At 38.0% G+C, this 15,702-nt stretch overlaps 1 protein-coding gene across 1 annotated transcript in view; it reads right to left on the bottom strand.

Annotated features, from left to right (window-relative positions):
* Positions 1 to 15,702, bottom strand: part of LOC134206349 (protein sidekick-2-like) — a 403,216-nt gene that overhangs the window by 97,480 nt on the left and 290,034 nt on the right. The window contains exons 2-4 of the mRNA XM_062682055.1: positions 14,284 to 14,450; positions 13,980 to 14,106; positions 13,738 to 13,861 (exon numbers count right to left, since the gene is read on the bottom strand). Of these exons, the coding sequence (XP_062538039.1) occupies positions 13,738 to 13,861; positions 13,980 to 14,106; positions 14,284 to 14,450 (418 nt within the window). The remainder of the gene's footprint in view (positions 1 to 13,737; positions 13,862 to 13,979; positions 14,107 to 14,283; positions 14,451 to 15,702) is intronic.

Raw genomic sequence — 15,702 nt, 5'->3', positions numbered from 1 at the left:
TCCCTTTAATGTATTCTACTACATAATTGTAATCTTCTAAATCAATACGCATTCTTGTTAATTTTGAAGTAGGATTTTTCATTCCAAACAAGTAAACAAGTGGTCTATGATCTGTTCTTACTCTGAATTGACGTCCATACAAATACGCTTTAAAATAGTTTATAGCCCAGTGTATGGCAGTTAATTCCTTAAGTATAACAGGTTTATTCTTTTCACCTTGGGTAAATGATTTACTTGCAAATGCAATGGGTAAATCTTCATTTCCAAACTTCTGGGATAAGACTGCTCCACATCCAACGTCTGAAGCGTCTGTTGTAAGTATAAATTCATTTGAAAAATCTGGGTATTGGAGAATTGTTGGAGATATTAGATAATTTCTCAAACTATTAAATGCTGTTTCACATTCTGAAGTCCATTTAAATTGAATATTTTTCCTTAAAAGCTTATTTAAAGGTTGTGCTATAGTCGCAAAATGCGGAACAAATTTACGATAGTAATTACAAAATGCCACAAATCTTCGAACTTCATCTGCGTTCGTAGGTGTTGGGTAATTTATGATTACATCGAATTTAGAACTGTCAGGTAAAATACCTTTATCAGTTATGTGATGCCCTAAATATGTTACTTCAGAGCGGAAAAATTTGCACTTCTTTACATTAAGTTTAAGATTGTATTTTCTTAAACGATTAAAAACTGTTTCTAAATTTGATAAATGGTGTTTGATTGAACAACCGATGACTACAATATCATCGATGTATACAAAAGCACATTCGGGAGATAATCCAGCCATAGCTATTGTCATCATACGCTGGAAACTATTTGGACTTACATTCAATCCAAACGGTAGTCGCGTAAACTGATAATGACCAGACTGTGTTGAAAAAGCAGTATATTTTCTGGAATCATTTTCCAAAGGAATTTGATGAAATCCAGACATCAAATCTAAAGTTGTAAAATACTTCGCTCTACCAAGTTGATCAAGAATCGTATCAATTCTTGGTAATGGGAATTTATCAGCCATTATTTTTTGTTAAGTTGTCTGAAATCAACAACTAAACGCCACTTCTTTTCTCCATTATCTGATTTTTCGGGACCAAAAGTATGGGTGAATTGTAAGATGACACAGATGGTTCAATAATTTTATTTTGAAGCATCTTCTTCACTTGACTGTGTATTTCATCATGCTGAGCATGTATTGTCTTGTAATTGGGTATATACGTTGGAACAGCATCGTTTAACACAATGTTCTGTGAATAAAATTATTGGTAGTTAACTTTTCCTCTGGTAAACAGAATATATCTGCATAATCTGTAATGAGTTTATTGAAATTTTTCTGTGAACTTTCTGGTAAATTGCAGACATCTAACTCCTTCAAAATATTCTGTACTCTCTCTGTAAAAACTTGTTTATTTTTGGAATATTTCATTATGCAATAATCCTTCAGTGGTTCTAAAATTGGATTAAATGATAAATTTGAAATATATACCGGATTATCAGTAGTATTTATAAATTTTACATATGGCATTTCTGGCGATATGATAGTATTTCCACAAAAATTCCTGGTAGAATTTCTTGTGAATGTACCACCACATCTTCTTGAATATGCAAATTTGAAATTTTTCGAATTACTTCACTTCTGTTAGGCAGAATAAATCCATTGTTTACGTTATCCTCAATTGGAATTGAAATTTTTATATTACCAACATTAAAATGTAATAACCATGTTTCATAATCAATTATGCATTTATTATTGGTTAGAAAATCTCTTCCTAAAATGCCATCTGTCGCAATAGGAAAGTTGCTAGGCACCACATGAAAGGTATGCCGTATTGATAAACCATGTTCAAAATGTAGGTCAGTTACCGTAGTTGCTAGTGTATAAACAGTTCCACTGGTTATACCCGTTAACCTTGTTTTAACTGCTGTATCAATAATTTGTGTTGGATTAATTTTGTCAGCTTTAAAGAGCGATACGTCAGCTCCACAATCGATTATAAAAGTACACTTGCGATTTGCCATGTGAACCTCAGCTGTTATGAAATTTGATGCGTTTAAATTAATGGTAAAGACGGTCATTTGCATTTTATTCCTATTTGTATTTACATTCGCCGGTCTAAAAAATGTTGTTGCGTTTGTTGGGGTTGCTGGTTTTGCACAACTTGCGCATACGTTTGGGTGGCTTGGCTCGGATGAATAGAACGATTTACAGATTGGTTAGCTGTTTGCATTTCGAATGTATTGTCTTGATAAGTTGTAACATTTCCAACTTGTGGGTTTAAATTAGAGAAATAAACACGAGAGAATCTGTTGCTGTTATGGTTTCCAAAATTCTGAAAACGATTGTAACCAACATCTCTATTTCGGAAATGGATATTTCTATTTCTTTGATTTGGAGTGGGATTAAAACTTCTGTTTGGTTGTCTATTATTGAAAGTTCTGGAAAACCGTGTTCGATCATACGATTGATTTCGGTTAGAATATGCATCTCGCGAGAAATTCGGTCTAAAATTTCTTGGAATGGTATCAAATTTACGAGTTTGTATATTTTTGGTTTGCAGAATTGCAGAAGTTTGAGTTGCATCAGGAACATTCTCAATCAAGACATTGATTGCATCCTTCAGGGTGTCAAATTTCCCTATTTTCAGCATCATTTTTGTTTCGCTGCTATAAGATTCCCTTGCCATGGTCTGTATGGCAAGTTTAATAACCATTGTCTTTGCTACGTCAGCAGGAATTTCTTCTCTGATATAAGCTCCAGTCAGCTTGTCAGAAAGAAATTCTATTTGTTTTGTAAAGTTCTGTAGGTCATCGATATTTTTGAGTTTCAAATTTTTCAGACTTGATTGCGCTAAATCTGAATTACTTTTATCAGAACATTCTGATTTAATTTTATCGATTATCTCATCGAATTCCAGTGGTACGGCCACGAAGAGGTTTCGCGCCTTGCCACTTAATTTAGTTAATATTATTTTAATTGCAGCCTCCTTTTGTCCAGCTGGTATAATTGTTTTGACCAATGCTACCGCATCAGTAAAAGATTTTACTCCCTCGACGTTCCCATTGTATGATGGAATTAGCGTCGCTAGCTCGGAAGCTGTTTTTATATCCATAGCCATGTTTAGTATACGATTATGTTTCACTCTGGAGTACCAAATAATTATTTTAGCAATAGTTTTTACCCTAATTTTAACTTTAGGTTGCTTTAAACCTTCTAATGAAAATTTATTTTGGTCGTCTTCCTGAATTGTTTCTGTCTGACCATCATTCAAAATTACTTCACTAGTATCCAGTAATGTAATGCATTGATTGTATCTCAATTTTACCGCAGAATAAGTTTCAACTTCTGAATTCCACTCTTTTGCACTAATTCTATGTTCATAACTTTTCAGGATTTTTCTATAACGTTCAATATTTTGATTCAAATTTTCCTTTTATTCAAAATATTCTCCAATGATCTTGCTCTGTATTTACTTTTCTGCAAATTTAAATGCTCTTTAGAAATTAATTGCTCAATTTCGCGCAACTGATTCATTGATTGTTAAGATCTCAATTAAGTTGATATGCTTATTCTAATTTTACTAATTCCTTCCAAGTTCTAGGGGTATTTTAGATTCCTTAGTAAATTCTGGTTGCCATTTTTCACTCATATATGAAATTTCAGCAAATAATTCCTTATCAAATGTACCATTTATCCTTAATTCATTGTTTTTCCTATCAACTTCTAAGGCGCGCACATAATCAACATTGTGCCAATTATTTAGCTCTGCCACAACTCTGGCGGATCCGTTCATTTTGTTTCCATTTTGCGATTTAATTTAATTTACAAGGCTCAGAAATTTTTGATAACATAAGAAAAATCAATCATAATAGATATTCCACAATAATCTAACACTTCAATAAGAATAGATATTCCACAATTATGTTTATCATGTAATTGAAATCCATCAGCTGACTTACATTATTTTACGCTGGTGCTCCTTGTTGCATTCATAAGCTGTTACGTTCCTCCGTCACCTTTCTCCTCTTCCTTCAGAAAACCCGCCTGCCGACTCCCGCCGACAGTGGTCTCGCCTGCAGTTGAATGTTTATTTTCGTTGTTCACTTCGCACCAAAGGCAGAAATATGCATTTTTTTTTTTTTTCACTTGTATCGTCACTCGGTGGGTCACTTCATCATCAATTAGTGTTTGTTTGATTCTTCTTTCGCCAATGCATGTACAAAGGTTACGCACAGTTATTTAGTAGGAGCCATGTGTAAAAAGCAGTTATTTTTTTTTTGTGTCCATGCACTGCACCGTCGCATCTCACTGTTAATTGTTTTTGTTTATTGAGAACTGTGTCAACTGGGGCGCAATAATTTTCACTCCGCGCTCTATACTGTTTGCGCAAATACAGCCTTTTTGGCGGCTTTTACCATCATTTTCTTAGCCAACTTCACCACATTTTTAATTATTATCCAAAGAGTTTGGATAATTAATAAGCACAAAATAATATTCAACTTCGCACTATGGTCTTCGTGGAAGCCTGTATGAACTTCCTGATTTTCAACTATGGTGACTGTTTGATCGCCGATAGTTTTAGCACTTTCTTCTTTAGATGCTCCTTTGCCCATTTTATTTGCATCTCATTTACTGCATTTTAAGAAAATGTTTTCACTAATGCACTTAGCACTTTTTACTATCACTGATTTTTAAAGTCCGAACATTGCACGTCCGAAAGTCACTCGTCGCCATATAATACGCTGGTACTTGGGGTTAGGGAGCACGTGATATTTGATGAACTTTCCAGTTTGACTGTTACTCTAGCACTATATTTCAGATTTCAGATTTGTACAATTGAAACTTAAACTCTACACAATTATTACATTTCTACACTACAATATAATTATGGGAGGTGCGTGTATGTACATAACAAATTCTATTTGAACCAATCACTTTCGAGTTGGCTATCCATGCGACATATGTTTTGAAAACAACATATGCCTTTTCTACTCGGGTGGCATATTGATGACTGCTCATAACATAGAATGTATGTCAAGAAAGAATGAGAACACGTAGCTTGAATTGGATGGTAATTTGAGCTTTTGTTTAAAAGTGTCCAAAACATATTATGGTTCAAGTAAGGAAAACATGTGCATGTAATAAATTCAAAGGAGGTCGCTACGAAAGTAGGTCTGTTAATAAATTTGACTACACATGCACTTGAGTGTAATGTTGCTAAAGGCAGTTGTATCCAATTGCAATTTATGACTTGTTAAATGAAATGTACATGTGAGGTCTGATCCAAACATGTTGAAGTTGTTTCAGATGAATTTCGAGATGAATAAATTAATCAACAAGATTGAGTATGCTACACTCTCAACGCCATTCAAATGTTCCTCTCAGTGCTGTTTCCACCTTTCGATCACCACACGTTTGTCCGTCAAGATTTTCCCATCCTTATCCGTGCACATTTCGGCTCGCGGCACGAAGCCTTTGCGGGATGCGTTGAGCTTCTGATAGAACTTGAGTGTTTCTTGAGAACGGCACAGCTGTTCCAACTCCTCGCACTCCGCTTCTTCCAGGCAGCGTTTATTCTCCTGAAAAAAGTGGGTCTGCTGTCTCCGCTTCCGTCCATATCGTTCCACGTTCTACCGGGTACCTTGCTGCAGCGCGACCGCCAGCGCTGTGTCCTTCTCTTCCAGAATCTGTCAGCACTTTTCGTCGAACCAATCGTTCCGTCGACTTCGTCCCATATATCCGACATTGACTGTTTTCCAGCAGTCCTCAAGAGGGGCCCCATCGAGATCACCCTCTTCCGGCAACGCTCCCTCGAGTTACGCGTATGCAGTAGACACATCATGTTGCTTCAGTCGCTCTAGGTCGTACCGCGGCGGTCGTCAGTACCGAACATTGTTGATGACGGATTGTTTTAGGTGCAGTTTAACCATCACCAGATAATGGTCTGGTCAGAGTCGTTGTTAGCGCCACGATATGTCCTGACGTCGATAATGTCGAAGAAGTACCGTCCATCAATCAGAACGTGGTCGATTTGTGATTCTGTCTGCAGTGGTGATCTCCAGGTGTACCGATACGGGAGGCTGTGTTGGAAGTAGGTGCTGCGAATGGCCATATTCTTGGAGGCGGCGAAATCAATTAGTCGTAGGCCGTTTTCGTTCGTCAGCCGGTGAGCGCTGAACTTTCCAATAGTCGGTCTAAACTCCTCCTCTTGGCCAACCTGAGCGTTCAAATCTCCTATGATGATTTTGACGTCGTGGCTCGGGCAGCTGTCGTACTCACGTTCCAACTGCGCGTAGAATGCGTCCTTATCATCATCAATGCTGAAGTTGAAGAATCGGTCTTTGATCCTCAACCTGCACATTCTCTCGTTGATCGGCCACCACCCGATCACGCGCCTTCGCATAACGCTCTTTCACTATGAAAGCTATTCCCAGCTCGTCCGTGTTGCCGCACCTCTAGTAGATAGTATGATTACCTCTAAACGTTCGCACCATTGATCCCTTCCAACAAATCTTCTGCAGTGCTGCGATGCCGAATCCACGGTCCTGGAGCACATTGGCAAGTATGCGTGTACTCCCGATGAAGTTGAGAGATTTGCAGTTCCACGAATTTCCAATCGCTAGCCCCTTTTGTCGCAGTGGGCTTTGCCGATGGTTCCGGTCGGTACTCTCTTGTTGATTATTCGTTGCGTATGGTTTTTTTTTAAAGGCTGGCTTGCAGGGCCTGACACCAAGCCCCCTAAATTTCTGGAGGACAATTCCTCCTTATTCCCGGTGGACCATGGTGCACAGTTTCAAATAGAGTCGCTGGCACTCGGACGATAATCAGCCGCCCATAATATGGAAAACAGACGCTCAGTAAGATTTGCACCTCCGGAGAGGAGCAAACCCCCTCCTTCCATATCAGAATACGATCATAGTTTCCACCCGATCTTCCCTAAGGTTGCTCGTATCCCGGCCAGCGCCACGAGGAGGTAGGGATAGGAGTTGCTGGGTAAGAGGCTTCCCGCGAGACCGAGAAATGGGGTCTATTTTATTAAAATAAAGGGGTAAAAGCAATAAACGTATATCAATTCTATCGAATGCTTTACTAAATCGTATGCTTTACAAAGTCTCAACATTATTTACTCTATCCTTCACATTGAGAATAAACGTTACAAAGTTAAGCAAGTAAGTTGTAGTTGAACGTCTTTTAACGAAACCATGTTGTTCTCTGGTAATCAAAAACTTGGCCTATGAGAATAAATTGTCGTTAATTATGGATTCAAATAACTTTGGAATGCTAGATAATATAGCAATTCCTCGATAGTTGCTTATATTGGATTTCTTACCATTTTTGAAAGTCAAGATTAGAAATGATTAATTGGAACTGTTTTTTTTTTCAGAATACCATATTTGGCTATGTTAGAAAATACTAACGGTTTGTGCTATGCCACTATTACGCAATAAGTTTTGCCTATGAATGCTGTTCAATATTTTTTTTAAGATCATAGTTTGCCTTCCTATAATCAAAGTAAGGCTCGGACAAATTATCATCCAACATTGTGGCGTTTTCATGAATAAATATGAAGGTCTAAATAGCAATTATTATGATTTTTTATATGATTTATTTGATTCAGTCCTATTTCTGCACTTTTTGTCAAATAGAGCATGCAGTTTTTCATTGCCTGCTGAGATAGGTATCAATAACGACTCATTGTTTTCAACTTCAATGAATTTTGCCTCTTTTTGATTGAAGTGACCTTTTATACATGAACATTTGATGAGCATTTGATTCAGACGTAAACTGAGATATAATATTTCCAGCAAGATTAAAGCAAGCACAGTTGGAATTTATTTCAAATCAAAAATCAGTCAGATTAATTCAATATTGCGTTCATTTGCATACTCCAAAAATGTGCATGGCAATACATACGAAAATTAAAGATTTTTTTTTGCATTTTCGGATCATAATACCTGGTATTAAAGTTCGGGCTTGAGTGATAAACGGCCTACTTTTCCATACCAAAGAAATGGGTGTTTTAATGGCCATTATGCAACCCGAACGAGATGCATAAAATCCATTATAACACTTATTTCAGTGCTGTAGTGAAAAAGCAACATTGGAATAGTACTTACGTCACCACATTTGAATGAGTGTTCAAATAGTGTATTCTCTGCGTCGCGTGATAAATGATAAAGTTTGAAAGACATGGCATCAACATTCTCAAAAGGCAGATTCGTCTTCCGCTTGATGGTTTGTCGAGTTACGCAATGTGGCACGATAAAATGGAATCAGTTTGTTTTCTGCAGCAACATATTTTTCTGGCAAGAATGGGCATGTGAAGTTACTTCTTCTTCTTCTTGGCATTACATCCCCACACTGGGACAGAGCCGCCTCTCAGCTTAGTGTTCATTAAGCACTTCCACAGTTTTTAATTGCGAGGTTTCTTAGCCAGGTTACCATTTTTGCATTCGTATATCATGAGGCTAGCACGATGATAGTTTTATGCCCAGGGAAGTCGAGACAATTTCCAATCCGAAAAATGCCTAGACCGGCACCGGGAATCGAACCCAGCCACCCTCAGCATGGTCTTGCTTTGGCTAAGGCTTACCGCATGGCTAAGGAGGGCCTCTTAGTTGTGAAGTTACTTACACTGAATTAGTTTCGTCCAGATTTGTCATATTACAACCCATTTTTTGTCATATAAAATATAATGTGTGCAATTCGTTGCAAAACTCGATTTGTTTAACACTCCTAGTAGTTAGACAACAAGCATCATTGGATAAACGTATGACTCGTGCTGAAAAAATCATCTTGCGCAACCTACTAGGATCTATGTTGTTCTCTTCTTGAACTGTTTTGGCTCTAATGTTTATTTGTGTAAGAACATCCTTATTAATTGAACGACAAATTTTGCTATCAACGACTTTATTCAATTGAACTAACAATTGGATTATAGAAATAGTTCATGTAGATTCCATATGAATAGATGTAAAACTTTTAAAAACAAGTCTGGAAGAGCTTCGTAAGCAGTTCATGTATCTGTAATATTCCAAAGAAAATTTATTCTGGTGTAGTAGACATTTGTATCTTTTATAAGGTACACTGGGGGAAGTGGAAAAGGAAAAATCGATAGTTCATGTTCAACTTATTGTAAAAGCAGTTTAAATGGTTTAAATGCATTCAATCATTATGGGCTCTCAAAAACAGTCCATTTTGCACCAACTGTGCGGTAATTCATACCATTTTAGTTGCTTAAAATTTATAAAAATAGATTTGAAATATAGAAGTTATTTTTCCACTTAACCCAGTGAAATGGGGTAAGTGGAAAACCCAAGATATCTTGACCTTCAATTGTGATCAGTAGATATATATGATTGAAATGAAGACGGTAATTGCTCTGAGTATCTTTTGTTGAACAATTTCGTTGGATTAAAGGAATAGGTCCCCAATGAATTCTTGTTATAGCTAGGGGAGGAGTGGTTGTGTATTCTCAAACACTAAGTGTACGTAAAATCTGTATGTTCGCCCCAAAGATGAACTTTTTTGAGGAAGAATGAGACTTACAGTGTTATAAACTTATCGACTCAGCTTAACGAATTGAGATGATGTCTGTGTGTGCGTGTTTGTATGTTTGTGTGTGCTCAATACACGTACAAAAAAATCACCTATTTTCATGCATTTGTCCTTAACCGATTTGTTTGCAACAAATTGCATTCAACGGCGAATATTGTTATGAATGTAAAGGAATATGCATTATGGAATATATTCACCTATCATTGCTGTTTTTATCTTTCTCATACCTTTTTTTCATATGTAAAACATGTGAAAGGCATCAAGAACGATAAGTGGGTTAATCAGGCGTTTCTTATGTATATTAGTCCAACCACCACTGAAATCACGATGATAACAAAGAAGGAGCATATTAAGATTCACAGGTATCGAAATAAACCCTGGGGGGATGGAAAAATTTGGGGTTGTATACAAGACACGACCGCTCGACGTAAACCACGTAAACTACGTAAAACCAAATATAGTACACTGAATCAATTATTCCGGTATATATAGAAGATAAGAACTACTCCACTGACACTACTACCCAGCTTTAGCAGCATCTCCCACTATGTGAGGGAGTAGGGACCCCACTGTCTAGCAGCTGGGCCACCCCATTTATACATCCCAGTTCAACAATTGATAATACCCTAAAAGTAGGCAATTACCAAGGATTGGAACGCGCTGCATAGGAGATGCAAGACACATGAAAGAACTAAAATTTTCAATAGTTTAGCGTTTAAGGTCACTCCTGACGGAATCCAAGTTTCAAAGTGCTCGCGTTTTCGGGGGCACACCACTCGATACGGAGGCGGCGCACAACTGTCATTTTTGTTAATTTAGTTTTGCTGTGTCGCAGCATGCGTGAAAAAATAAAAATGACAGTTGTGTGTTGCTTCCGTATAGAGTGGTGTGCCCCAGAAAACGCAAGCACTTTGGAACTTGGATTCCGTCAGGAGTGACCTTAAACTCAAAAGTTTCAATACTACTGGCAAATTGGTGGAGAGTTAGCGAATCGATTGATATATAAATCTTTAAAATCCATTGAAAGATAGAGGACCTATTAATGTTACAAATCTTACATGATTTCGTGACGGTCCCCAATTTTGAAATTCTCATTTTACACCCTATATCCGAGTCTTCCCCTTAGACGTAGTTTACGTCAAAAAATGCGTGATTAGAACATTATCCACTTCCCTCGCAGTGTTAGATATCAGGGGTAAGTGTATTTTTTTTTAAATTATTTGCTTTCATCGTACAAACCACTACAAACTGAATGTGATTTGTTTAATTGTATTATAATGCTCACCTGTAGTGCAAAATCACAAGAGAAAGGAACAATTTATGCAAGTAAGAATTGATTTTATGAATGCAAAAATTAACTTCTCGCGAAACCTAAAATGACAGCTCCAGCGTAAACTGTGTTAGTGAATGTATAACACGGATTTTAACATAATATCAGTGTAAACAATAAAGTATATTTTTGCACAATGTTATGGTGAGCTTGAGCATGAGCTTGATTGACTGCTCGTAGTTGCTACTCCATTATGACCAGATCAGCTGTTCTTGCACAGGGAACCAACAGATGTTTGCTTGGGACTAGCACACATCTTCAATGTACAAGTACTGGTGATCTCATTTGTTAGGTCATACTGGCGCCTGCGAAAGATAAAAAGTAGGAGAATGGAACGGACCTGGGATTGAACCCATGACCTCCTGCGTATGAAGCAGAAGCAGTAGCCATATGACTACCAAGCCCGCCTCGAAACAAGAGAGATCACGCACTGTACTGATTAATTTTATTACCGGCCGCGCAATGCAGAACACAATAATTCGGCCTACCGCGCGATCGTTCTGCTGTCCGAAACATGAGAGATCACGCACTGAACTCAATATTTTTGCACAATGTTATGGTGTGGTAAAAACTGTAAAGTCTGTACAATTGAAATTTTACGAGTCGATTTTTACACTTACCCCCTTTTTCCACTTCCCCCAGTGTACCTTATGTCGAATTCGTTTTTAAAAAGTTCCAACCTAGGTTGGAACCAGTTCCAACCTAAGTGCTGTCAAAGTGTTTTTTTATTCTCTCAGGTTGGAACTAGGTTCGCACTAGTTCCAACCCCAAAGCTGTCGGGTTCGCACTGTGTTGTTTCACGGTTTCGCACCGGGTTCACCAATACAACTGTACTTCAACTGTCAAAACCACGTGGGTGGGTGGTACTGGGTGGAATAAACAAGCAGAAGGGATAAACGAAACTGTCTGTTTATTAAAATGAAATGCGCGTTGAAAATCTTTTTTTTTCGGGAATTTTGTGATATTTGTTATTGTAGTTTTAAATGAAATTAATCTGGTACTGTTGTCTAGATTCATTTTTTTTAATAATTGTTAGGGAATTATTTTAGGTCGGTGGATGGAATTATGTAGTTTGGAAATTCCTCTTGAAACCCGTTCGCAAAATCCGCTAAGAATTGTCAGAAAAATATATTTGAGGAATACCGAATAGAATTATTTCTTATGCAGAAATTACTTCAGAAATTCTTTTTTTTTAATTCTTCCAAAAACTCTTTCGTGCGTTTCAGAATTTTCTTCGGGAATCCTGAAAGAAATTACTGCCAGAAATTCTTTCAGTAATTATTTCTTGAATTGTTGGCGATATCTTTCAGTCATTCCTCCATATTTTTTCCAAGGTATCCTTTCAGGATGCATTCCTTTGGGAATTCTTCTAGGAAGATCTTTGAAGACTGATCCTGGATTTTTTCTGGAAGTTGCTCCAGGAATTAATTTGAAAATTCCTACGATATAATTCCTTCAGGAAATCCTTCTGAAATACAGGAACTAACTCGAAGTTTCCTACAGGAATTGCTCAGCAAGGTTCGTACATAAATTCCCCCGGAAGTACCTTGAGAAATTCCTCCGGGAGATTCTTGAAAATTAAAAATGCACGGGGCCCAAAATCTGGTAGAAAATTTTCCTGAGGTTTGAGGCTACCTTTATCAGGAGAGGTAACGAGGAAAAAAAATTAGCGAATCCTGGAGAATTTTTATTACATGCTTCTGAGTGTTCTCCGAAAACTTTAGCAAAAATAGATGAATTTTTGTAGAATGGAAAATCTCTTTGACATGAATTCTATACGGAATTCTTGGTATAAAAATGTGCACGGGATTATTGAATATAATTGAATAGGGGAACTGTTCCGATCTCCATATCATTGAACATATAATCATCTCATCGGGAAACAAAGAAATACAGCACCAATTTCGTCGCCTTTTTTGTCAACATCAACAAAAAAATCGCGAAAAAATAAGCAATCCAAATTCCTTTCCATTGCTTTGTTTTTAATGGGATGAATATAGAAGCCATAAGATGAATTCCCGGAGCAGTTCCCCTATTTATATCCACCCAAAAGTAAATTCCACTATCCGCAAAAATCAGTTCACGCACTTAAACATATTTATTTATCATGATCTGATTAGTCCCCTCCTTAGCCGTGCGGTAAGACGCGCGGCTACAAAGCAAGACCATGCTGAGGGTGGCTGGGTTCGATTCCCGGTGCCGGTCTAGGCAATTTTCGGATTGGAAATTGTCTCGACTTCCCTGGGCATAAAAGTATCATCGTGTTAGCCTCATGATATACGAATGCAAAAATGGTAACCTGGCTTAGAAACCTCGCAGTTAATAACTGTGGAAGTGCTTAATGAACACTAAGCTGTGAGGCGGCTCTGTCCCAGTGTGGGGATGTAATGCCAATAAGAAGAAGAAGAAGATCTGATTAGGCAAGGCCAACGCACTGCCAGTGCACTGAATGTCCTGGATCATATGTTTCGAATCAAAACAAAAAGGATGCTACGCACACCAACATATCCAATGACAGATGGAACTGAAAATGTTTTTTTATTCAGGGTTCGGGTTGGCACTGACCCAGGTTTAAAAACGAATTCGACATTAGTTAAATAATCTATTTTTTAATCCAATATACATACTTCAAGCTTGTTCAAGCTTGGAGGTTGGGTTGAAAATCCGTATTTTATGCGTAATGTGTTTAAAGGCTATTCTTTACATCCACTTCCATGTGACATTACTTTCCTAAATTGAGTCATAAACAACTCAGAAAAACTGGGACAAAAATAAAATTAAAAAATGTAATCCGGTATGAAAATTAAATTGCACCTATTGTCCTGCTTCCATAGTTTATCATACCACTCACCTCGATTCGATGATAAAATTCGTCACGGGTGCATTGCGGGGATCCTGCGAGTGAGCCCAGGACAGATGCACCGAGCGTGACGTGAAGCTGACAACCAGTGGTCGCCCCGGTGGATCCGGTACGTCTGCAAACATGAAGTTCCGGTCAGGTGAAATGCTAATTGCTCAACATGCTTATCCATTAGAATCCACAATCGTTCGCGACAGATGCCGGACACCCGACGTCGCTTGGCCTCCACTTACCTTGAACTAGCAGATCCACGATGGCTTCGGGGCTGTGGCGGTCGTTCACCAGGCAGCTGTACTCGGCCGTATCCGAGGCGACAGTTGGACTTATGTGGAGACTAAAATTATCAGGTAGCAATGTTATCTGCAAACGAGAGCCGAGCAAAAATTGTGTAATTAGTGGACAGCGGGAAAAAAATATTATGCCGTCCGTACGAGCGATGATAATTAATAACGACAGAGAATACACTGGCAAGATGGAAGATATGCTTCTCTGGTCATTTATCATTGATTAGCAACTAGCAGGGAAAAAAATCCTTACCCTATTATTACTGGCTAGTGGTAGTCCGTTGACAAACTCGGCTACCGTGCTGCTGGACTTCCACGTGAGTGTGTCCACCAGCGAGTGTTCGTTCACTCCCGGGCAGCTCATCGTGACGTTCCGACCAGCCACCGCAACATACTTCACCAAAGGTATGCTTTCGATGTCTGCAATGGAATGAAAATGGGAAAAGAGGGAAAACGTGAGACAACAAAAAGTACTACGCCGGATGAACACTGTGAATTAATAATCGTTCAACAGGGATTTTTCCCATTCCTGGGCAGAATAAACGCAACCATAAACGAGAATTTCATTAGAGCGCAGTTTACCGACTGGACCGGCGTTGGTTAGTTTCGCTTAAGGAAGTACTGGGGTTAGTGGAATGCTGTAAATTTTTGCTGTAGGTCTTGCCGTTCTCTTTTCAATAGTTTAAAATAATTTCTCTGCAGGAATAAATGCTTCGCCGGGTGCCTCTGATTTCACACCGAATGCCATACTTAGAATGCTGTTAAAATATGCACTTATATTTTTGCATACAAATGACAGCGGGATGCTTTAAGCCACTATCAAGAAATGATGCTCAACCTTTTTGTAACTGCTAAAATCTAAAAAATATTGATATAAGAATATGCGGTATTTCGACAAATTTCGTTTCGGAATTTCGCGGAATTTTAGCATGGCGAAATCTGGTTTCTTGATTTCGTTTCGTTTCGTAAAATTACAAAAATTTCGCTAGAAAAAACTACCATAAAACGAAATTTAACGGAATTTCGCGGAATTTCGAATCAAATTTAAATTTAAACCTGCCTCGTACGGTATTGGATTATCAAAAATGTTGGCTGCGCCGCTGAACAAAATCATATAGCAGTTTTCAAAACTTAATGTTATACAAATTTGTCTATTATCCCTTACCACATAATCTCTTTCTTAGTCGACAAAAACGTAATTAATTTTCTTCCATAAAACGTCTTCAGTGTTTTGTTAGAAATGTCTTTAGTATTCTTTAAGTATTCTATCTTTATTCTCAAAAGTGATCCGACTCAATATTCAAGACGTCTGGCTCAGAGTGTGAATGTAATTGAATATGAATCAGATCAGTATTACTTTGTCAAAAAGGCAAAGCCATGGCGCGAACTCCTAGGGCCCTTGTGAAGTTTTTATTAGAGCGCTTCTTTCACATTGATTTTGCGTTGGATTTATTTGAAACACGGTTTCGTTTTCGAGTTTTCAGAAAAAACTTTGTTTTTAAATAAACATTTAGTCGCATTCCAAGGTGACTTCATGTGAGTTACCTACTAACCAACGATTCCTTTCCCGCGGTGCTCACGAAGTTGCAGAGCATCCCTAGGTCTCTTCCCGAGTAACACAAGCCAGACAAAAATGGTTGCAGCAACTTGATTGTGACCAAATATGGTCACA

This window comes from Armigeres subalbatus, chromosome 1, assembly GCF_024139115.2.
Source record: "Armigeres subalbatus isolate Guangzhou_Male chromosome 1, GZ_Asu_2, whole genome shotgun sequence".
In the NCBI taxonomy this organism is placed as follows: Eukaryota; Metazoa; Arthropoda; class Insecta; order Diptera; family Culicidae; genus Armigeres; species Armigeres subalbatus.
The sequence above is the reverse complement of the archived record's forward strand: the minus strand, read 5'-3'. Positions and strand labels throughout refer to the sequence as shown.